The sequence below is a fragment of the Salvia miltiorrhiza genome, chromosome 5 (assembly GCF_028751815.1).
Source record: "Salvia miltiorrhiza cultivar Shanhuang (shh) chromosome 5, IMPLAD_Smil_shh, whole genome shotgun sequence".
Classification (NCBI taxonomy): domain Eukaryota; kingdom Viridiplantae; phylum Streptophyta; class Magnoliopsida; order Lamiales; family Lamiaceae; genus Salvia; species Salvia miltiorrhiza.
In genome coordinates, this window is record NC_080391.1 from 45,482,359 (window position 1) to 45,505,675 (window position 23,317).

Genomic DNA, 23,317 nt, shown 5'->3' on the forward strand with positions numbered 1-23,317 from the left:
GCATCACCAAATAGGGGTGAGCAGAAACCGAACCGACACTGAAAACCGAACCGAACCGGATTGGTGCGGTTCGGTTCCAATTCTATTGGTTCGGTTTTCGGTTCGGTTTTGAAAAGTAAAAACCGAAAATTTTCGGTTTGGTGTCGGTTTTCATTTTTTGGTTCGGTTTTAAACCGAACCGAACCGATACATATTAATATTTTATTATATATAATTATTTTATAATATATAATTACTTTTCTAATTTTTTAACCTAAAACTAAAACCCTAATTCACAATTATAATATATAATTATTTATCATGTTCATGTTGTGGGGATTTGACATTTGAAATTTGTATATTTTACAATTTTTAATTGGTATAAAATAAAAAAATTGCATTGTTCGGTTCGGTTCACCGAACCGAAACCGATGGTTTTATCGGTTCGGTTCCGGACCCCCAATTGGTGCGGTTCGGTTCCAATTTTAACCATCGATTCGATTTTCGATTTTGAGTTTTTGGTTCGATTTTACACCGAACCGATGATCACCCCTATCACCAAATGCAATAAGATGAAGGTAAGCTCCCAACAGTTTAAATTTGGGATTTGACTGGCGATTCATTTTCAAACTGACATTTGTTGACAAATACTCGCACATTTAAAAGGGGGCAAGATTAGTGTTTTCATTGAATTATCAAATGATCTCATAGTATTGTTTCTCTGTCTTGATTGACATACTTTAAAATGCTCAATATACTTAAATAATATGCTTATATGATTATGATTGGTGAACTTCGATTTATTTATAAGTGGCCTTGATTGATCTTGGATCTTGACATAAAACTTGAGTAAGGCACTGGAAAAAAACTATGACCATACCATGCACGTATCACATTAAAAAGGAATATGAATTATTAAAGTAATATTTGCATCTATTCATATCATATGAAGATAGTTTTAACATACATTTTTCATGTAAAAATATTTAAAAGATATTGGCATAATACATTACATATTTAAATAATTTAATTAACAAACACTTACGATATTAATTAATCTAATTGTTCATGAATGATGATATTTTTATGCTTTTACATAATTTAAAATTTAAAAAGTTTTCATGATCACGTGCATCGCACGGGAGAGCGTACTAGTATCCTTGAAGTGCCAATTTCATTTTGTTTATTCCATAATATCCTTGAAGTGGAGATAAGGAAGGAAAAATACTTTTGTGTCAAATGTTGAAAAAGAAATGAGATATTTAAAGGCATAAATTTTTGTTATCCATTTTTTTTCCATGGATAAATTTATCCATCAAAATAAACGCAGCCTTAGTTCTATAAAGATTTTTGAAACAATAGTTATTGAGACTCATTTGTTAGTTTCATCTTGGACAAGTCCATAAGTTTGCAATTGATTGATCTTATTGTTTTTCAACACTCAACAGAAAAGGTTGCTTATATTAGAGTGACTCCCAATTTTAGCTCAATGTATCATTAGTATATGATTTAAGTCCAATAAATCAAAGAAATTTTTAATATGAAAGTATTTTCCAGCGTGGAAGATTTATATAAATATAATATATATAAAACATGAGTTTAACGTAAACTTTTTCCCATCAAAACTTCACTCTTTACTTTTCTTTTTCTTGTTTTGATTCTTTTTTAAAAATTATCAACTTTGATTCATAAAAAAGTATTTAATATAGATGTTAAATGAAAGATAATGACACGATCTTATGTAAAATTATAAAAAATAAAATAAAATAAATAAGTTATTATCGTTTAAAGTTACAAAATTATTTATTTTTCTCTCTCCTATCTCCTCCCTTTCAATGTCACGATTCTTTTTTTCTTTCTTTCTATTTCATTCATTTTTCTATATTTATTTTATTTTATTTTTTATATTTTTGTTAGACGTCATTTTTAATATTTTCTACCTATATTTTTTATTATAAAAGTTTAATGTAACTAAAAAGATTAAAGGTGAAATTTATATTAATATAAATTTGTAGATAAATAATTATATATATATATATATATATATATATCTTAAAAATGGAATTTCAAATATGATTTAGATTTATAAAATTTTTAAAGTATGTTTTTGTATGAATTTTTACACTACAACAAAATGTGCCTCTAACGACCGAATTTTCGGTCGTTAAAATCCAAAAATCGGTCGTTAATAATATTAACGAACGATTTAACGATCATTTTCGGTGGTCGTTGTTTGCATCGTTGTTTCGAGTCTTAACAACCATTTTTTCGGTCGTTAAATTTAACGACCGATGTTTTATTTTTAACGACTGAATTTTGGGTTGTTAAAAAGAGAAAAAATAAAATAAAAAATATATTTATTATTTAATTTTTTTAATAATGATCGAATTATTTATTTTTAATGACCAATTTTCAGTTGTAAAAAATAAATAAAAATAATAATTTTTTTTAAAAAAAAAATAATTTTTTTAATCTCTATATTCCACAAGTATTTTAGTATTTCTAATGTATTTTGACCTTAATCGCATACGATTTGACGAACTTCCTAGCGGATCATCCATCTTACTTGCCCCATTTTTTTGTCCATGAAAAAAAATCTCATTTAACTTTTTGAACCATCACATCATACATTTTCTCTTACACTACAAAAAACTGGGCGATTAGCGACGGAAAATTTCGTCGCTAATCCCCAAATTTCCGTCGCTATTTTTAATCACCGACGGAGGCCGTCTGTCGCCGTAAAAGCGATCGCTAACCGAATACTGACGGAATTTTGGTCCGTCGCTAAGTTTTCGACGGAGATAACGACGGCGCGATCGTCGGCGAAAAACGACGACGAAGGCGTCGTCAGTCATTAGCGACGAAAACAGTGACAGAATTTTCCGTCGCTATTTAGCGACGGACTGAAATTCCGTCGTTGTTCGGCTGGTCCACTTTAGCGACGGACTATGATTCCGTCGCTATTTGTCCGCTCTATATTTAATGACGGACTTAAATTTCGTCGCTAATTTAAAAAAATTAAAAAAAAAATGTAATTTGCTCTACCCAGTTATCGACGTCCTGTTATACTCTTTTATTCTACTATATTATCAATACACCAATCACCAAAAATTAAATACAAAATTAGTCAAATATTAACATTCTAAAATATCATTCACATATAGTCATAACATAACAAAATATTCAAGTGTTAAGAAACATAATAGAAATAGTCAAGTATTCAAAGTACAGAAACACAACATAATAATCAAGACGAAGGTCCGGTGGGTGGAGTGGGTCTCGTAGATCCAGGTGGAAGCCTAGCCAATATCTGGTCGAGCATACGCTGCTGAGCGTCCTCGAACATACGCTGCTGAGCCTCAAATCGAGCATCGGTCTGCTCTTCTTTCTACCTCATCTCCTCCTTCTGACGTGATATCTCCGTTAAGGCATCCTGCAACTGCTGCTCCATGTCTACAAGTCGCTGTGGATCGACAGTATGGCCATGGAACTGAGATGTACCACTCGACTGCTCACTGCTCCTATAGCTGGCTGCAAGTCCACCAACTCCAAACATTCTCTTCTTCTTGTCGAGTCCACCGACAGCCTCTACATACACCTTGTTCATATCGATCTCTGGTGGATCAGAATCATCATCCACATCCACATGCTAACTCTGAGAAGCAACTAATTCCTGCATCTTTTCCTACAATAATATATATATCACGAGTTATATTTAAGAATTAGAGCAATAAAAATACTACTTAAATACGTTTATAATACTTTACTACGTACTCCAATTTGTCTAGACTTCTCGTCTGTATAAGTACCATCCTTGTTCTTATGAAGGATCTGATAAGCCTCGTAGAAACATTCAGTCGGCTCCACACCTTTCCTTTTAGCCTTTTAAAAAACGTAACAAATATAGATATTATTAATATGAATTTCAATGAAAAAAAATAATATGAATAAAATTTCAACGTACCACGTCTTCAGCATACTGAAGAATAGACCTCGAACCTCCCTTGTGCTTCACTTGACCGGTTCCAGGACCTAAAGGCTCAGACATCCTACACTTTTTTGTTATCTCTGATTTGGCTTTGAATTCATCAGAGTCCCAGTACTTAAGCCAATTAGGCCAGTGATCCTCGTGAATAAAAGAAGGCCTCTTGTTCTTCTTTTTCTTGATGTAAAAAACAAAGTCCTTATACCTCCGCGCATCAACCTCTAACCAAAGCTTATAGACATCTGCCTCTATCGCCGGATCCCATGTGAAATGTTTCTATTCAAACAACAAACAAAATATATTTATAAACACTAACTAATATGTATATGTATTTTGTTAAACAACTTGAATTAAATTATATTCGTACCTTAAATTCCTCAAAGTACGATGTCTTGATAGCAGGTGGAGTGAGTTTTCAGTTGAAACCTTCTGGATTTTGAACTTGCTTGAAAATCTTAGTGACTGTGCCTGGAACCATCCCCAAGGGATGTAATTGGCTACAATTAACATTCAAAGTCATTAGTAATAAAACTAACATTTAATAATTCATAAGATTGTATAACAATAAAAATTATACCCATGTCGTATGACGAGTGTAGTACGTCCAGTGGTGGGAGCCTCTAATGCCGCAGTAGGAACCGATTCCGAAGATGAAGGTGAATGAGTCAGCTGTATATCCCGTACAGATGCAGCAATCCCTCCATCTGATCTTGTGGATGATGGAGCACCCCTACCACTACCACCCGGATAACATTGAGTAGGCTGGAAAATCGCTAATTGTCCACAGTAAAGCTGCTCGCATCTGAAAATTCTGCTTCAACGACACATCATATGTAAGCACACCCACATTCCATAATTGTATAAGCTCCGCAATCAATGGTTGCAAAAAAACATCCAATTTTTCCTTTGGATTGCGTGGTCCAGGGACCAAGATTGTAAGGAACATAAATTGTTCCTTCATACACATCCACGGTGGGAGATTGTAAGGTGTAACAATCACTGGCCACGAGGAATATTGTTGGCCCGTTTGACCAAAAGGTTGGAAACCGTCTGTGGATAAACCTAATCTAACATTCCTCACCTCTGTTGCAAAATCAGGAAAGATATCATTCAAATGCTTCCAAGCAGGTGAGTCTGCAGGATGGCGCATAACCCCGTCATCTATTGATGATGCATGCCAACGCATGTCTACTGCCGTGGCTTTAGAAGCAAATAATCTTTGCAAACGTGGAGTTAGAGGGAAGTAGAACATTCGCTTTGCTGCTACCAATGTCTTTCCACTGCTTTTGGAGTCTCGATTGTTATTTTTATTACGAGACTCGCCACAGTACTTACACTGAACCAAATCCCTATCATCCTCCCAATAAAGCATACAATTATTTGGACAACAATCAATTCTTTGCACAGGTAGTCCCATCCCACTCAATAACTTTTTAGTCTCATAAAAATTAGTAGGAGCCAAATTATTTTCAGGAAGGATCTCTTTTATTAAATCAAGCCACTGATCAAAACAACTTTCAGACATATTCCCATCTGCTTTTAAACTCATTACACGAGCAACAAGAGGCAATTGTGAATGAGTTTTGCAACCGGGCCACAACTCCTTATCCGCAGCTTTCAACATATTATATAACAATTCTGCTTCCGGATTTGGGGGTTCTTCGATGTTTTGAATGTTATATTGAGATGCAGCAATATCCATAACCATATTCTGATAATTATCTTCATTATCCTCAAAATCTTCAAAGTTATGATATTCAGTCGTCAGCATTTCAATTTCCCCATGAAACCTCCAAATATGGTAATCCCGCACAAATCCGTTCTTTGCTATGTGATACTGGACATTGTTTTTAGTATGGAAACGTATATTATTGCATTTCCTACACGGACACCTAATTTTTTTCCCCATCCATTAAATCTCGTCTACTGCTAGCGTAGTCAACGAAACCTTGAAGACCTCTTTGAAAATCGGGATTCAAAGCTCCATCAGATAGAAAACGTCGATACATCCACTCACGATTTTCACTAATTTCTACAATTTTAGTTCATTTAAGTGTGTTAGAAATTTTATATCTACTGACTTTTAGAGTTTTAATAATCTCTAAGTCTATAGAACATGAAAAGATACTATGATAATTAATATAACACATGTTCAACACAAAATCTATAAATCAAACACAAAAGCACATACGCGGCTCCAAGCCATCACCTCAGCAACAAAATGGGATGGAACACAACCATCCCCCAACCTAATCTCCATTTACTACCTAGATACATGCTCATCTAAAATATATATAAAAAAAGAATAAAAACACTTAGATACATGCTCATCTAAAATTTTAAAATCTAACCATGGCTACCATTTGAGCCATACTAACAAAACAAAAGATAATGTAATGAAAACTTACTTGTTTTGTTACTAGCTTTTCTTTTTGTTCACCTTGACTTCTTTTTTTCTTCCTCAAGAAGCAATGGTGGAGTGAAATACTACAAATGAGAATTAATCCCAAAAAAAAAAAAAAAGAATTTAATAATTATTCAAGAACCAAAGTATATAAAATTATAATTTAATAAAATTAACAATCAAGTTTATTTTTCTTGAAAATACTATAATTCAATCAAGTTTATTTTTCTTCATCTCATTAAAGAAAATTTACACTAAAAAGACATTTTTATCCAGTAAAAAAAACATTTTTGAAGAAAAATTTTACAATACTATAAAACTATTATATGTTCTTGAAAATACTATATGTGAGCATATTATAATTATGTGAGTGAGCATATAAAAATTTAATCCAATAAAAATACTATATGTTGAGCATTATATAATTTAATTCAATAAAAAATACATTTTTATAGAATATTAATACAAAATTTACAATAAAACATAATAGGAATTTTCAAATAATTAATGGAAATTAAAAAAAAATTACAAACCTATGGAGGAATCCGGCGGACGGTGGCGGCGAAGGAGGAGGACCGGTGGCGGTGGAGGAATTCGGCGCTGGCAGTGGAGGAATCCGGCGCTGGCAGCAGAGGACACGGCGCCGGGGAGGGGCGGGGCGAGGGCGCAGGGCGGGGCGAGCAGCGGCGCAGGGAGGGCGAGTAGCGGCGCGGGGCAGGGCGAGCAGCGGCGCAGGGCGTCGCCGGAAATGGGGAATCGGAGGGGGGAATTTGGGAATTTTGAGAAATAGAAGTGAAAGTTGTGTTGAAAAACTGAACAAGGAGGCGCTGTCGAGTTCACCTTATTTTTAGGGCGCAGCGACGGAATAACGACGAAAAATTCCGTCGCTATTTAGCGACGGACATGAATTCCGTCGTTATTTTTTAAAAAAATATTTTCGGTTATTTAAATTAATTATTAGCGACGGAATACCGTCCGTCGCTAAATAACGACGGAAAATTTCGTCGCTATCTGTAATTTTAAAAAGCGCAAAAATTAAAAAAAAAAAGAAAAACGACGGAGAAAATTCTGTCGGTAATTTTCTATCGGCGATCCGTCGGTAAATTCACTTGAAGTATTCCCGGCAACACCCGTCGTTAAATCTGTCGGTAAATCCATCGCTAAGTATAGAAGAGTATTTCCGTCGTTAATCCGTTGTTATTCGGTCATTATTCTGTGACAGAATTAATTCCGTCGATAATTCCGTCGGTGTCCGACAGCTTTTCTTGTAGTGTTACAACATTTAACTATAATGTGTTTGAACAGGTGAACATATGTGATGCCCCGCTCTTTTAAATACATATTAGATTAAATATGTGCATTAGTTATAAAATTCTTTTAATTATTTATGGTGATTATTTTGTTCAGATAATATTATTTCAGCAAAAGTCTGTATAAGAGATACAGAGCTGCGATTTAATATTCAGTCATGAATGAAACCAATAATTAAATTTATTGGTTTAACTATACGTTTGAGACTTTGTTTTACCAGTTTATTGATTTAATCAATATTATTAGAAAATTTAGATTTATAACCGATTTTATAAATCGTGTTATTTAAATCAAATTGCTAAAATTATAACTTGAGATCATATGCATAATAATTTTATTATTTCGCATTATATGAGTTAAGGTATTAAGTCACGAATTAATTCCGACTTTCACGTATTAAATCTCAAGATTGAGGATTTAATTTATGTAAATACGAGGAGTATTTATTAAACGAGAATTGGAGAATTATTACAGGAACTAGGAGAAACTAGATCACGGCACTACACGTATGTCTCGATTTTTCATCCAACACATCAATTCCTACACTATTTCCTACACTATTCCCTACACTATTCCCTATACTATTCACCTTCCCCTCCAATACACCATTACTGCAGAAGGAGATTGTAAAGATTGCAGATTTCTTTCTGTAGCATATCTAAACTCCATCACACCCCAAAGTCTCCTGTAGGAGAAGAAAATCATGCCAATATCCACAATTTTCAAAAGCTTCAGCACGCCGAGAAAGAAATTTCACGGTAAGATCACAATTGTCAAAGGATGTAAATTTCAACGATCAAATCTTCAAAAGTTGCAACTCCAGGTACCAAAATTTCCACCATTTTGATTCTGTTGTCTGCAGAAACTCCTCTATAAATTGAGGAGAGTTCTGCAGAAGGAAGAAGTGCAGCGAGAGGTGTGAGGCAAGAGAGAGTTTAGGAGATTTGTTTGCAAGAGCTCAAGTGAGCTCCCTTCGCCGGACCATTTCTTCGTCGACCGGCCACTAGGCTCTGAACCGAGAACGTGTACTCGTTCCTCCATCTTTAGGCTACCAAACCCAACAATCGAAAGGCCGAAACCTTCTCTATATTTTCCCGACCAAAGGCCACAATATCCTTCGGAGGCCAACGTCGAATTCCCGACTTAGCCACCGGCCAACTTACGGCCTTCGTTTCTCACTATCCTTACGACGAAAAAGGATCGAGAAACCACCGTTGTGTAGCCTGATCTATCTCGCACGAGGAAAACTAAGTCGTAGACCTTCGCGGCTAAACCCCATCGCGGAACGACGACCAGAAAAAAACCCCGGCGAACAACTTCCATTAGTGCTCACTTGGACAAGGGTAAGTTGACGCCCTTATTTCGATGCCTTCCCGTTTCTATTATATTATGAGAAATTTCTGGGGTATAGATGGGAGTGTGATAAATATTCGTACAAAGTTTCATATCATTTGAACTTCGTTTACTACCCTTTTAAAATTCAAGAAGTCTACTGCCAGTATCTGCTGAAACTGTCATGAGGCAGATGATTAGGTTAATTATTTCAGTAACCATATGTTGATATTTAGCTCTCAAAGTTTTATTGTATGAAGATATATGTGTTAGCTATCTGCATATAAAATTTGAGGTCATTCCAGTAACTTTTGATATTTTTCAAAAATCTGGACTTTCAGTTGGCAGAAACTGCCGAATCTGGTAGGCGATGGGAAAATCGCTATATCTCTTAAACTACTTGGAGTTTTTCAACATACTTTTTTTTCAATTAAACTAGACTCAAAGAGGTTTCTATTGATATAAAATTCGACTCCATACGAGTTCGGAGTAAAAGCAGTTTATTAGTTGAAGTTGAATCTATACAGTTTTGTTGAGATTGAAATGATTCTAAATAATTCCTATTAAGGATTTTAAAGTTTTATTGTTGATAAAATATCACTTTTAGTTTATAAATGAGCTATTGAGATATATAAATATTTTGGAGAAAGATTTCATGAGAACTTGTTGGTAAAATTATATTAGATGGAATAGTTGATAAATGAAATATTAAAGATTTATTAATTAAATGGTTAAAATATTAAAATTATTAGATCCTCTCGAAAATTTCTTTTTATAGTTAACTCCTTTTATTATTTTAAAATATTTTTACAAATGTTCCTAAAATCTCACAATGAAATTTTCATCAGGAATTAATGTTTAGAATTTATTAATGACTTATTAGTTCTTTTAATAGTAGCAATATATATATATTGATTGGCATTATTAAATGGGGAAAAGGAAAATATTTTATAAATTATTCTTTATTTATAATGGATAAATAAAGGAATAATATAAAATGGGCTTTCCTACATCCTCAAAGGTACATGAAGTATTTCGATAAAAGAAGAACGATTGTATATGAGTTAGATACAGTCGTTTAAGGAAATATGGGTAGTTAGAGAAATGAGTGAATAGTGATTCACTGCATTTGTTGTTATCTTTTCTATTATTCACTCGAACACATGTTTCGTGTTATCAAAGGTTCAAATAAACAAAAGCGCCTGAGTAACCTATCGCGCTAAGGAAAGAGAATCATTGTCTTAAGTAGCAAAACACTGCAATCAGGTAGGCATTACTTTCATATATATCAAATGAGTTTAAATGTTACGTTCAAGCAAGTTATTTCATGACAAAATCTTTGAATTGAAGTTATTTCAAGTATTGTCTTGCCATAAAATGTTTCAATTTCAGTATGATATCTATCTGATATGGCTTTGCCAGTTATCATGTAATCGAATTCGGGTCTTGAGCAGTTGATAGCTATCCTGCCTTGGCTAGTGTACACCAGTGACCGTGAGTCATCTAGCGGGTTGGCCGGTCAAGTGACCGTGAGAGGTGGCCACCTCTCCGGCACACAGATTCAGATATGATAGATTACAAAAGAACTTAGTCTGATCAGACGAACTTTAGAATCACAAATGAATTTAGTATGCTTAGGGCCTTTTTAAGTAAAAACCCTTGGTTATACTATTGAAATGGCATGACAATTTACAGTTATTATGTATGTATATGATTTTCGGCATATGTCTACTGAGTACTTTGTACTCAGCCCTGCATGTATTTCTAAATGTGCAGGTTGAGCAGTGATGAGTGATGATGGGGTGTCGTGCGGAGCTTTGTCATATTTACTAAATAAACTCTTGGCGATACATGTCTTCATACATGTATCACGTTCTATTTCCGCTGCGAACACTCAGTTATGATGCATATTATCCTATTATGTTGGATTGTCAAATCAAGTTATTGTATAAACACTTAAATCGGATACTCTTGACCGATTACTCGCTCTTATCTATTTATGTGTGTTTTTTTTCTCACATGATGTCTCAATCTTAGTTCAATTCCTTTATTATTATTTATCACCCCTTTTCTGTCCCCTCTCCTAATTTCCCTTCCCTAGTCACGGTTTCCCGGCTTACCTATCCTTAGTTAAGACCGGTCGTGACAACATAGTCCATGGCAAGATGCAATACTTGTTCGATGAGAAGGGGCGGAGATACCTCGACGGCTTTGGCGGCATAGCCACCGTGTGCTGCGGCCACTGCCACCCCGACGTGGTCAAGGCCATCATCGATCAAACCAACAATCTGCATCACTCCACCATTCTGTATCTCAATCATGCCATTGCTGATTTTGCTGAGGCTTTAGCATCCAAGCTGCCTGGTGATCTCAAGGTGTGCTTATAATGAGCTACTCTCTCCTCTCTTTTCAACTATGATAAATTAATGAAGTTATATGATATGTAGGTTGTGTTCTTCACCAATTCTGGGACAGAGGCCAACGAGCTGGCTATGATGATGGCTAGATTGTACACCGGCAGCCATGATATCGTTTCACTCAGAAACGCGTACCATGGCAATGCAGCTGGGACTCTTACACCTACTTTTCTCTTACATTTTCTTCTACATTTAACTATAAATTGTATTTTTATTTCACTTTTTTGTACTAATAATACCCCTACAAATTATACATTTATCTCACTTACACTTACTTTAACAATTTTCTTAAAATCCGAGCCGAATCCCAAATGAGACTCTTTTTCATGGACGGAGGAAGTATAAAAATTGAAAATAATAACAAAATCAGTTTAATATATTTTTAGAAATGATATTTTAGACAAATCACTAAATAACTAAAAATCAGTCAAATTAAATATCAAACAAAAATCGATTTTTTATGAAGGTGTCTACTAATGTTTAAAAATCACTCCCCCGTGTATAAATAACTGTAAAATATAATAGGACAGAATTGGTGGAGGGTGGGAATACTGTGTTTGAAATAATACGAAAGGCTATAATCATTTTGATACAAACTTTTTTTTAGTATCTTTTTGACACAGCCACTATAGTTTGGTACCTTTTTGAGAAATCATCTTTACGTGGCGATCTTCAAGTAACATCTAATTCATTCATATATATTTTTAGTTGATTTTGGAACATAATTTTAATGATTAGCAATAGGTTATTGTGTGTTTTTTGTATATAAATTTCTAAACATAAATATAATTTTAAATGCAATAATTTATCAATAAATCTATACAGCCACATTGTGGCCACCCACACATTAGTATAATAAAGAAAATCTTGATTTATTTTTTAAAATAAAAATAGGATTTAGTTATTTTACTATATTCTCTATATTGTACTTATTTTTTAATAATCTTTTTGCATTTTTTATTTTTAATAAAAATTAAAAAAAATTACCAAAAAATTACAAAAAAATAATTACAATGTAGAGAATATGATAAAATAACTAAATCTTATTTTTATTTTAAAAATAATTAAATAAATTAAATTATTTTTTATTTAGGTAAATTATGGGTGATCACACTGTGGATGTTTAGCATTACTCATAATTTATGTATGTAAAATGTTGATGTGAAATCGGGTGAATTCCCTTGATTTCAGACCATATCAATAGTCGATCGGAACGACGTCGTTGGAGTTGGAGTTGGCCGAGGTGAACGCCTCCACCCGCACTAGTCGAGCACGGTTAAGGAAAACTTGTACAGAAATCATGGATCTACATCTACTACGTCATAATTGAACGAATCCATAAATATCACGACGCCGACACTTCACCTCCTTCCCTCTCCCCTTTCTCTCACTTCTTTTTCGTTTCTACATAGAGAAAGAGGGATAACTTAAGAGATACGGAATCACGGATCTTCTCAAGCGAGATCCCCAGCTGGGCTTTCTGATTCCTGCATTTTCGTACGCAACATACATCCTTTTGCACAATATTTTCGCCCGAACCCTGATGCCCCACATTTTCTTTCAATTTCAAATTGCAAATTTTAATTGTTTTCTCTGTGCCTGTGTAGTGATTATGTTGCTCTATATTCTGAAGTTTGAGCAATTTGATATCAATAGATGTGGCGCTTGATTTAGGGATTATTTGTGCATAATGAAATAGACATGAGATTATATTGCAATGTAGTGCTCAAACAGAGAAAATGCAGTATGAACTCTGTGCAAGATTTGTTTTTTCGGAAGAAATTGTGCTTTTTCCTAGAACACTAACTGGCTGAGGAATTCCTTTTCTTCCCCTTTTTTTCTTTTCTTCTTTGGGAAGATTTGGGACAAAAATATCTTTGGCTAACTAGCTGAGCAATTTATTTTCTTTCCTTTTTTTTTCTTTTCTTCTTTGGGAAGATTTGGGATTTCAGTTCTCTGGGTTGGAATATCTCGGACTTCTCTTTCAACGAGACCTTACCGCCGTATTTCAGTTCACTGATTTTATTTTATTCTATAGAATTCCAAATTTCTGCGTTTGTGTGTGCCTCGATCATTAGTAAGGGGGGTGTATTAGTTCAAGACTTATGTAGATTTTAAAAGTCCGTGGATTTTAAAAGTCTATAGAATTCTCACGGATTCTTTATGATTTTGAATGAATTCTTGATCGGATTTTTAAGGAATTAGCAAGAATTTGTCGTGATTTTCTTGGAGTTGAAATCCACAAAACCAGCGAGCGTGGAGATCTCACGAGCGCTGCAAGCCCCGCGAGCGCTGGGTTCACGCGAGCGTTTGAGACCTAGCGCTCGCTGAGGATGAGCGACCGCTGGCTTCAAGGAAAAAGGGAGCAAATGTAATCAATTTTCAAACAGTTGCTATATGATTTTTGATTTGACCCAATACAAGTATACATTACTCCTATTAGCTAATTAATAAATTTACTTACATACAGCTGGAATCTCACTTACTCCCAGTACAGTGGTGGGCAGTGGGCTCCCTTGTTTAGTTACTGCACCATTTAAAAAAACATGAGAGAGAGAGATGAGGCCACTTTCAGATGTTATCTCTCAACCACGATTTCATCCATGAAGCTCAGCGACCGTGGCTCCTCATCTGCTTGTTTCCAGACCTCAATCCTCCCAAAATCAACGGAACAAAGGAAAACGCGGAGACTCCATCACCCGTTCCCTTCGAATTCGACAACCTATAATCCAGAAAATAACTGCACGGCGGAATATCAATGCTCGAAACGCTGTGCGTCAGCTCATGATGCGGCGTGTGGGGCTCGACGGCAGCGTTCTGACACAGTAGAGACGCTTGGCGGAAGTAGGCGAATCGCCGATCCGTGCTCTTTGCGAAACTGAAATCGCTGGTGTACGAACCCGGCGAATCGGCGAGCTTGCTGTAGTTGAACGCCGTGTGTTGGTACTTCGTTTGCGAATGATCAGAACTCAAATTCCCAGCGACCGCTGGGTTCCAGCGAGCGCTGGATTCTTGGCCGCGGGCGCTGGAACTCAGCGCTCGCTTAAAACTTCATGGATTTCAATTCTCGTGGTTCTTGGTCGGATTTCGTCGTGTGTATTTTTTGGATGAAATCCATTAAAGTCATTCCGGATTTTAAGTCAATGGAATAACGAATACACCTAGATTTGTATGGATTTTAAAAAGTCTTGAACGAATACACCCAGATTTATATGGACTTTTAAAAGTCTGGAACGAATACACCCAGATTTCTGCAAACTTTTAAAAGTCTTGAACGAATACACCCAGACTTTTAAAATCCATGGAAATCCATCAAATTCCACAACGAATACACCCCCCTAAGTCTCAAGTCTTTCTCTTAAATCATTGATCATAAAACCCCTTTTTTTTGTTCTCTTTTGCTAACATCAATTTACTTGGTGCTTGTTTTCCCCTCTTATTTATTTGGTCATAGTGATCAATCATGAAAAGGGAATGTAGTTGTAATTTATAGTTTGGTTGTTTTCATGTTAATCATCATGATCTGCTTGAATAGAAACATCTGTGTTTCATATGTCTATTGTTTTAATGTATCAAGAAGTTTACAAGTCTTCTTTCTTGCAAATCATGCAGGTTTTATGAGAATATATAAGATTGTAATAACGAAATATGGCATCAGAAACGGCTATCGTTAAAGTTTCAGAACCCACCATATCAGAAAGAGAAAATTTTGATCTATCCGGACCTGTGTACCTGACAACAGTTGATTGGTAAGATCTTAACTTCTGTGAGGATTTAGGTTTACACAGATTCATTCTGATTGATGATGTGTGTGCGATGTCAATCTGCTCAAATATGTTTCTCATATACCGAAAAAGAGCTCAAGCGTGTATTTAGGCTTAAAGATGCTCGTCTTTTCATTTGATATCAGCAGAATAACGTGACTTGTTCTTTAACAGTTTGTTAGATGGAGATAGATACCAAATTAAGATATGGCATTGCGTTTCTCTTAGCAGTTCGTTGTGCCACCAGCTAATGTTTCTACCTCTTGTCGAAGCATTATGACCCTTCTAAGTAGGCGACTTTGTATGTAGAATTTTTTTGGCATCTTTTATTTTACTCCACTGGTTTAGACTGCTCATTCTAGGAACTGCTGAAGAATTGAGGTTTTGTAGCATGAGGTTCTTTAGCACCGACTCGTATAATTGGGAAAGAGTTGGACATATGCTATAGAATTCTCATTCTAGGTTTTTGAAGAATTGAGGTTTTGTAGCATTGTGAAAGAGTTGGACTATCTAAATTGATTTCTCTTGCAATATGGTACCTTAATTGTTAATTATTTGTCCCAACTGATTCAATTTGACAGAAGCAACTAATACAGAAAATGTTTCTACAACACTTGAATTGCATTCTCTCTAGTTTGATTGAATTGCTATGATTCTTATGCTAGTATTTTGCAGGACAAATCCGTGTGATCGAAGGTCCGTTGCAGCTAGTTTGGTTCAGGGTGTTTATATTTTGGAACGAGACCGCCAAGAGAAACGAGAGGGGAGCCAAGCGCTTGCGCCTCCTTGGTGGAAGGCTTTTAATTTTGAGTTGTACAGGCAGCTTATCGATGATGCTGATTCTTGCATTTTTGGTGCTATATATAAACTCAGTTCAACATCTCCCGATGACCAGCATCCGGCTCAAGCTCCACGCTACGTGGTTGCCTTCCGAGGAACTATAACCAAAGGAGACGCATTTATGAGGGACCTTGAACTCGACATCCACATCATACGGAATGGTCTGCACCAGACGTCTCGGTTCGAGATAGCTATACAGGCCGTTCGCCATGTGGTTGCTACGTTTGGAAGCAGCAACATCTGGATAGCCGGGCATTCCCTTGGAGCTGCCATGGCGTTGCTCGCCGGGAAGAACATGGCAAAGAGTGGCGTTCTCCTCGACGCCTTCTTGTTCAACCCGCCATTTTTTTCTGCCCCGATCGAGCGAATCAAGGACAAGAAAGTGAAGCACGGCCTTCGGTTTGCAGGTAGTGTTATAACTGCAGGACTAGCTCTTGCCATGAAGAGCAACCAACAAGCTCATCGTTCCGGCGGTACGTTCGTCGCCTTGGCCGCATGGCTGCCGCATCTGTTTGTGAATCCGGCTGATCACATCTGCTCGGAGTACGTCGGGTACTTCGAGCACAGGAAGCGGATGGAGGATATGGGAGCCGGAGAGATCGAGAGGCTGGCGACGCAGCACTCCATCGGAGGCCTCGTGTTGAATGCATTCGGTAAGCAGTCAGAGGAGCCGCCACATCTCATCCCATCGGCACACGTCACGGTGAACCGCGCGGCAGCTCGAGACTTCAAACAAGCTCATGGTATCCACCAGTGGTGGAGGCCTGATATTCACTTTGAAACCAAGACTTACACCTATAGTTAGATCATCCCTACTTCCATTCCTTTGATTTGTTAAATTGATTCTTGAAAATGTTGTCTGAATACTGTAATGTAATGAAAGCGTGGTATTGATGTTGTGATAGAGGATCTCGTGTATTTCGAGGGAGCGGAGACAATGTAGTCCCCGGTGGTGATTGTCAATGTCCAAATTCGACCCCACCGCACCACCACCACAATCATCTCTGCCTCTTCTGTAGATTGGCCTCCACCTAAATTGGGTCCACATCTTTGACCATTCTTCTTGATAATATATTGATAGCGCAGTATCTTTTGTTAACATGAAGAAGCCTATATTGTTTCAAATTAAATTTTGAATAAGAAATATTATGAAGAATTTCATTTTGGTTGGCCTTGTCCCAGCAAATCCGACACCAAATTGTTCATGGTAGATACGTGAGTTTTCATACCCTTTCATTGTGCGAGTCATCCAGCTCCTTCAATAAGCTGATGCCCGATTTCAAATGGCAAATCACATGTCTTCCCATACACCAATCTATAGGGACTCATCTTCAAGACTCCCTTGAAGGTCGTCTGATATGCCCACTGAGTTTGATGGATGACGAAGCTGTCGTTTCGATTTTTTACAAATAAGTTTGTAATTAATTCTCTTTTTTCAAGACATGCGTACTGTTAGTGATAAGCCAGAGTCGACCCTAAATTATACTAATAAGAATACAATACATTGCTTGCAGTCGTGAAAAGTAAAACTCAAGGAATTTACATCAATATGTAATAATAATTCTAATAAATTGCCATCATAAAATTAACTTGCACCAAAAGAGAACGTGCAGAATTTATAAGACCATGAAGTTTTACACAATTCTTTCTTGCTTTATTTTTCTTTCTCAGAGACAAACAATTTACGCAAGAGAATTTCCCCCAAATACAATTATTACCACATGGATTTTTATACATTTATCCTCAAATTTGTCTTTTTTTGTGTGCATCGTATTCGTATTGGTATTTGCTATTCCATACTCCCATATATAAAGACATAATCTTTTTATTTTCTACTTGTATGTGTTCTTTTAATGTTTCCGATAAGCGTGCGTCTTTTCCCGCTAAATATATAAATTAATTAATATGGAAACCGCTTTTCTCTTTATTTTTTCAAATGCTGATCCCGAAAAGCCCCATTTTTCGCTTCTGCTCAATTCTAAATGCCTAAACTAATCATTCGCAATTTTGTCCTAAAACACTTTTCCTTTTCCTAATACTTCATCCACAAAAAGAACTACTTACATTTCTAGGCAGCAATTTGACCCTAAAAAAAACCACGAATCGAAAAAACTAAACAGTAAATGAGATGGAAGCAAAAGAAATGGAATTGAAAAGGAAAACAAGTGATGTAGTGAGTGAGAGTTGAGTTCCCTAAAAGCCATAACTGTTTATACAATTTGAAGAAAAAAGAAATGAACTAACAGTGGAAAGCCAAGACAGATCCATCAGTGAGAGAAATAGAAACCCAGCAGTCGGCGCGGGCCCCCACGTGGTGGTTGAACAAATGCAGGACCCGAACCCGGCCCGCCATCTCGAGCCTGGACTCGAGCTCCATGGTCGGGCCGGGCAGCGAGAGCGGGAACGACTGCACGGAGAAGGTGGCGGCCATGTACTGGGTCCGGCCGGCGTCGATCTTGCCGGCGGGGATGAACATGAAGCCCACCTGGCGGCCGGCGTGGAGGAGCTGGAGGGAGCTGTCGTAGTGGGAGAAGGCGGCGCGGTTGGGGTTGTTGAGGGTGACGTACTGGGAGAATGTGAAGGTGACGGTGGAGTTGGAGAGGGAGAAGGCCGGGAGCTGGACGGCGTTGACGGCGAGGTTGGGGTCCTTGGGCTTGAAGATGGTCAAGTAGACGATGCAGGCCACGATCACCACGAAGATGAGGAAGATGGTCGCCACGATGCACGACGCCAGGTTGGTGCGCCCGCTGGGGCGTTTCTGGATCGGAGGGGGCTTGCCCATTGATACACTGTCACTCAGCTCCCCAGATGAAGATGAAGATTTAGAGAGAGAGTGTGTGTGTGAAATGGGGGTGTTTCGTTGAATTGCTTTTGCGTGATTTTTGTCGTCGATGTGAATTTAGGGGGCATCAACCCACCACCCAATTTGGGGTCACCCTTATTAGATTGTGGACTATTTGGTTATGAATCATTTAAGATTAAGCAAAATTTCGGATTTGTTGAAAGTAGAAGAAGAGAGAATAGCGTAAAGAGTAAAGAGCATAAAGAGAATAAATCTGTAGGAGCGTATTATTATGAGGACTAAATGCCTCTATTTATAGCAGATACAAAGCAAAATAAATCTGTAGGAGCGTATTATTATGAGGACTAAATGCCTCTATTTATAGCAGATACAAAGCTAGGGTTAAGGTTTAGGGTTGAATAATTTAATAGGAAAATATATATTTTATATATATTTACAACACTCTCCCTTAAATGACTAACCCTAAAAATATGTTGCCTCGTTAAAACCTTGCTAGGAAAAATTTAATGGAACAAAAACTTAGTCTAAGGAAAAAGAGTACAGTTGCTCCCCCTAAAAATGATCATTGTATATCTTTGAGTCGATGCATGTGGATCTTGTGTACTAGCTTTCTGAAAGTTGATGTTGGTAATGTATTTGTGAATAAGTCCACCAATTTATCGCTTGATCGAACTTCATGTGTTCAATATAGTTTTCGAAATTAAATAAATCATCAACATCATCCACCAATTTTGAATTTCGATTTCTTCCATAACATAGACCAATTGTAATTTGCTTTGAATGTAACCAATAACATGGTTAATATCATTAAAATTCTCATTTTTGGTGAAACATTAAATCTTTCTAGCAAGTCAACTTCGAATTGTATATCATGCATGATAAAACTAGTGCTTCAATAGCACACAAGTAAGGAACTTCGGGTCCTAAATAACTTCGTTATTTTCTTTTGGTCTAGGTGTGTCTTTATCAACTTCAAGTGATAGAATAATCATTTGATAGCTAAAAGGATGTGTTATTATTCAAAATCTTCTTTGGGTAGGTCGACTAATACATATAAAATATAGTCGATTGGTTTGAAATACTCCATCTGGGAGATTCTCGATCTTCGGGTCGAGACGATATTTAGTTTAACTAAGTTTTTCAAAACTCATCCTTAGACATGAGTTAACTTCCTCAAGTTTTGAGTATTCACAAATGTTCTTTCTTCGGAAAGAATTCACTTAATCGGTTATGGACTTTCACATATATGTCCATGTTTAATGGCCTATATAATAATATAATCATAACGTCCATGAATTTGATATTTATATCAATGATTACTGCCCATAAATGTTATATAAATAACGAAACATAATGCCACGTATAACATGAGAATATATTTGATTGATTTTGGGTTTCTCAAACCCTTGAGCTACTAATCTCACTTAATTATTTTCATTTAGCGAGTTCGGCTCTACCTCATTGCTTACTTCTATATTTTTAAGTGCTTCTGACACACTAATATAATTTGTTTTGGATCCAAATAATCTTCAAGTTGAACTAACAATTTGTTGAGGCAAAAGTTGTTGTCGACAACTATAATTTTTTTTTCTATTATACGATTCTCACGTATTCACAAAGTTCATGGCAACTTTAGTAAAACCAAACTTTCACCATTTCCCATAATATTTGGTCTAGTTGTTTCGTAATCCCAATATTACGATAATTTAGTGTTCGTGCATAATGTATTGGGATTATCGTCTTCAAGACGATCCTCTTCATGAGGTTTCGGAATTATTTGAGTTCTTTATTTGATTTTGTAATCTGCGGATATTTTATCTTGGGCACCAATAGGTAGTTTACGCTTCTGGCGTCAATAAGAATTGAATCAATTTCGTCCTTCGTGGACTTCAATTATTTGTGGTGCAATATGACATATATATAATATACTCTTTGGCAGTCAATAATAATTTGTTGAACTTCTAGTTCATAATGCGTGAATATAACATAATTAATCCAACGAGAAATGTACGGCATTGTACAATTCATCATTCATATCTCTCCCTAATGCCGAAAATAGTTTTAAGTTGGATAAGTGCATTTGAATGGTGATAAAATAATTTAATAGATGGGAAATGCTCTTCAGGAGGTATTTTAATCACGCACTAATTGTAATGTAGACAACTCAAATACTCAAGTCTTGAGTTATTTTAAAATCTTTTGGGTATATGAATTTGAAATTCATCACGACATGATATTGAATTAAATAATAAATCATGTGTAATTATTCAATACTCATGGGAAAATCAATGAAGCTCTTCCGGAGCCCATACAAAAATGTTATCAATTTTTAATTGTATAACTCATATTCTCAATAATAGTTCAAAAACAATTGAATTGAGAAGATCAATTGCTCTTCAAGAGCTTGTAATATTTAAATTATGTGTATATGTTGTTTTTCATCAAGAATAAACATATATCACCTAAAATCTAATTGTTCTTCAAGAACATGTAATATTCTTCAGGAATATTAATTGTGCTACTTTGGGAGCATCAATATTAATTCAATATAAAGTAAAGCAATGTAATAATTAAATGAAATACTAAATAATAAATAAATACCAAAATAAAGCTTAAAATAAAAATTCATTCTCAATATTTTAATATTCTTCTAAGATATTAACTTTATTTCATGTGTTCATCAAGAACGTATCATATCTCATTTGAGATCATATTGTTGTGTTTCATAAAGAACATCAACAATTTATTTTTATAATAATCTTCAAGATTATTAATAATTGAAATTTTAATATAACATGATATCGTTGTGTGATTTATTTTTTAACAATCTTCAAGATTATTAAGAATCACAAATTCATTCCACAAGGATGAATTCATGAATTGATTAAACAAAACAATTCTTCAGGAATTGTATTAATAAATCAATCAAATATACTCATCAGGAACACATTATATTTAAAATTAAGGGATATCGTTGTGTTTCATCAAAAACTTCAACGATTTATCTTTTAATAATCTTCCGGATTATTAAGAATTATAAATTCATGTTTCTTCAGAAAGTATGAAAATATATTAATAGTTATAAACACTATATTAACAAAATGTATAATCAATATCAACAAGAGAACTCTTAGAACTTGATCTTCATACAATATAATCAATGTTCCTTTTACCTTGTGGTGCTCTAACGAGTACGCACCACTTGTATGATGTTTTTGGTACTCCTGGTACCGCCCCAGTTTTTTAATAGATTTTTAATTGATCAAAAAAAAAAAATTACCTATAGAAGGCATATTCACGTTCAATATGGTTCATACATATTAATTAGACCAAGTCACAAAGCATTCTCAAAAGTCAAAACCATGTTTACCCATCAATATGAAATCAATTCGCATATATAAATTTACCGCAGAATCAATATGCCTTGCAGGAAAGACAAAGTGGGAAAAAAAAATCGCTTATCTATTGATGGCGTAAACTTTTTCACATATTCAAATATTCAATTGAGAATGGAATCGTGCAACACTCTCTAAAATCAATATTCTCGAAACAATATTGATAACATAATTCCAATCAAATTTATAATTATTTCATCAATAGGCATCACAGATTAATTCACAGATCTAAAATCGTAGATTTAATTAGAAATTGAAGCAATCGAGCAAAAATAATTTTAATAAATTCGATTGCAAATATCAAAATCAAATTTAATAAATTTACTAGTACCTTGCAGGAAAGACACGATTCTTTCCTATGGCATACCTTCAACAATGAATATAGAACAATCGTGATTAGAGACGATCGTGTTGATAACGTGTTGAAAGTAGAGAGAAAAAGTAGAAGAAGAGAGAATAGCGTAAAGAGCATAAAGAAAATAAATCTGCAGGAGCGTATTATTATGAGGACTAAATGCCTCTATTTATAGCAGATACAAAGCTAGGGTTAAGGTTTAGGGTTGAGTCATTTAATAGAGAAATATATATTTTATATATATTTACAACAGGATTAGAGTTTTTCGATTATAATCTTAAATTTGAATTCAGGGTTAATTCATCGACCCGGTCGGACTCAAAACTAAAAAATTTATGAAAATAAATAGATTAATACTCGTTTCGCCTCATAAGAGAGTATCGCTTGAAGATGGTACGGATCTCCAAAAAGTGATAATGTGTGAGACCGTGTCTAAAAAAATGATATTTTTTTATGAGATGAATGAAATTTTAATTTAATTGATTGTAAAGTTATATAGAATTGAGTGATTGTGGTTACAACTTAAAAAAAAAAAAAATTGGGTCATGTCACGCCCCATTTCTTTAAATAATAATTATAACTGGGGTATGACTAATCATTGAAACGAACAAGGGAAAAACCTTGTGAAATCCAAATAAAAGAGACACTACAAAAAAACATATCGGACACCAACGAAATTACCGACGGAAAATAATCCATTGGTAATCACCGATGGAACAACGACGGAATTTT

General features: G+C 35.4%; 2 protein-coding genes across 4 annotated transcripts; one reads left to right on the forward strand and one right to left on the reverse strand.

The window, feature by feature from the left end:
- Nucleotides 1–12,566: 12,566 nt before the first annotated feature.
- Nucleotides 12,567–16,936, forward strand: LOC131024516 (GDSL esterase/lipase At4g10955). Of its 3 annotated transcripts, none has more exons than XM_057954023.1 (3): nt 12,567–12,925; nt 15,041–15,177; nt 15,868–16,936. In XM_057954023.1, exons 2-3 carry the CDS (start codon nt 15,077–15,079, stop codon nt 16,835–16,837), a joined length of 1,071 nt encoding a protein of 356 aa, XP_057810006.1. In that variant the 5' UTR covers nt 12,567–12,925; nt 15,041–15,076; the 3' UTR covers nt 16,838–16,936. The 3 variants fall into 3 exon arrangements, with proteins under 3 accessions (XP_057810006.1, XP_057810005.1, XP_057810004.1); XM_057954022.1 differs by having other exon boundaries at nt 12,603–13,514; nt 14,772–15,177; XM_057954021.1 differs by having other exon boundaries at nt 12,654–13,505.
- A 1,220-nt stretch (nt 16,937–18,156) lies between these two features.
- LOC131024518 (uncharacterized) lies at nt 18,157–19,017 on the reverse strand. Its single transcript, XM_057954024.1, has one exon. It carries the CDS (start codon nt 18,812–18,814, stop codon nt 18,272–18,274), a length of 543 nt encoding a protein of 180 aa, XP_057810007.1. The 5' UTR covers nt 18,815–19,017; the 3' UTR covers nt 18,157–18,271.
- Nucleotides 19,018–23,317: the final 4,300 nt, after the last annotated feature.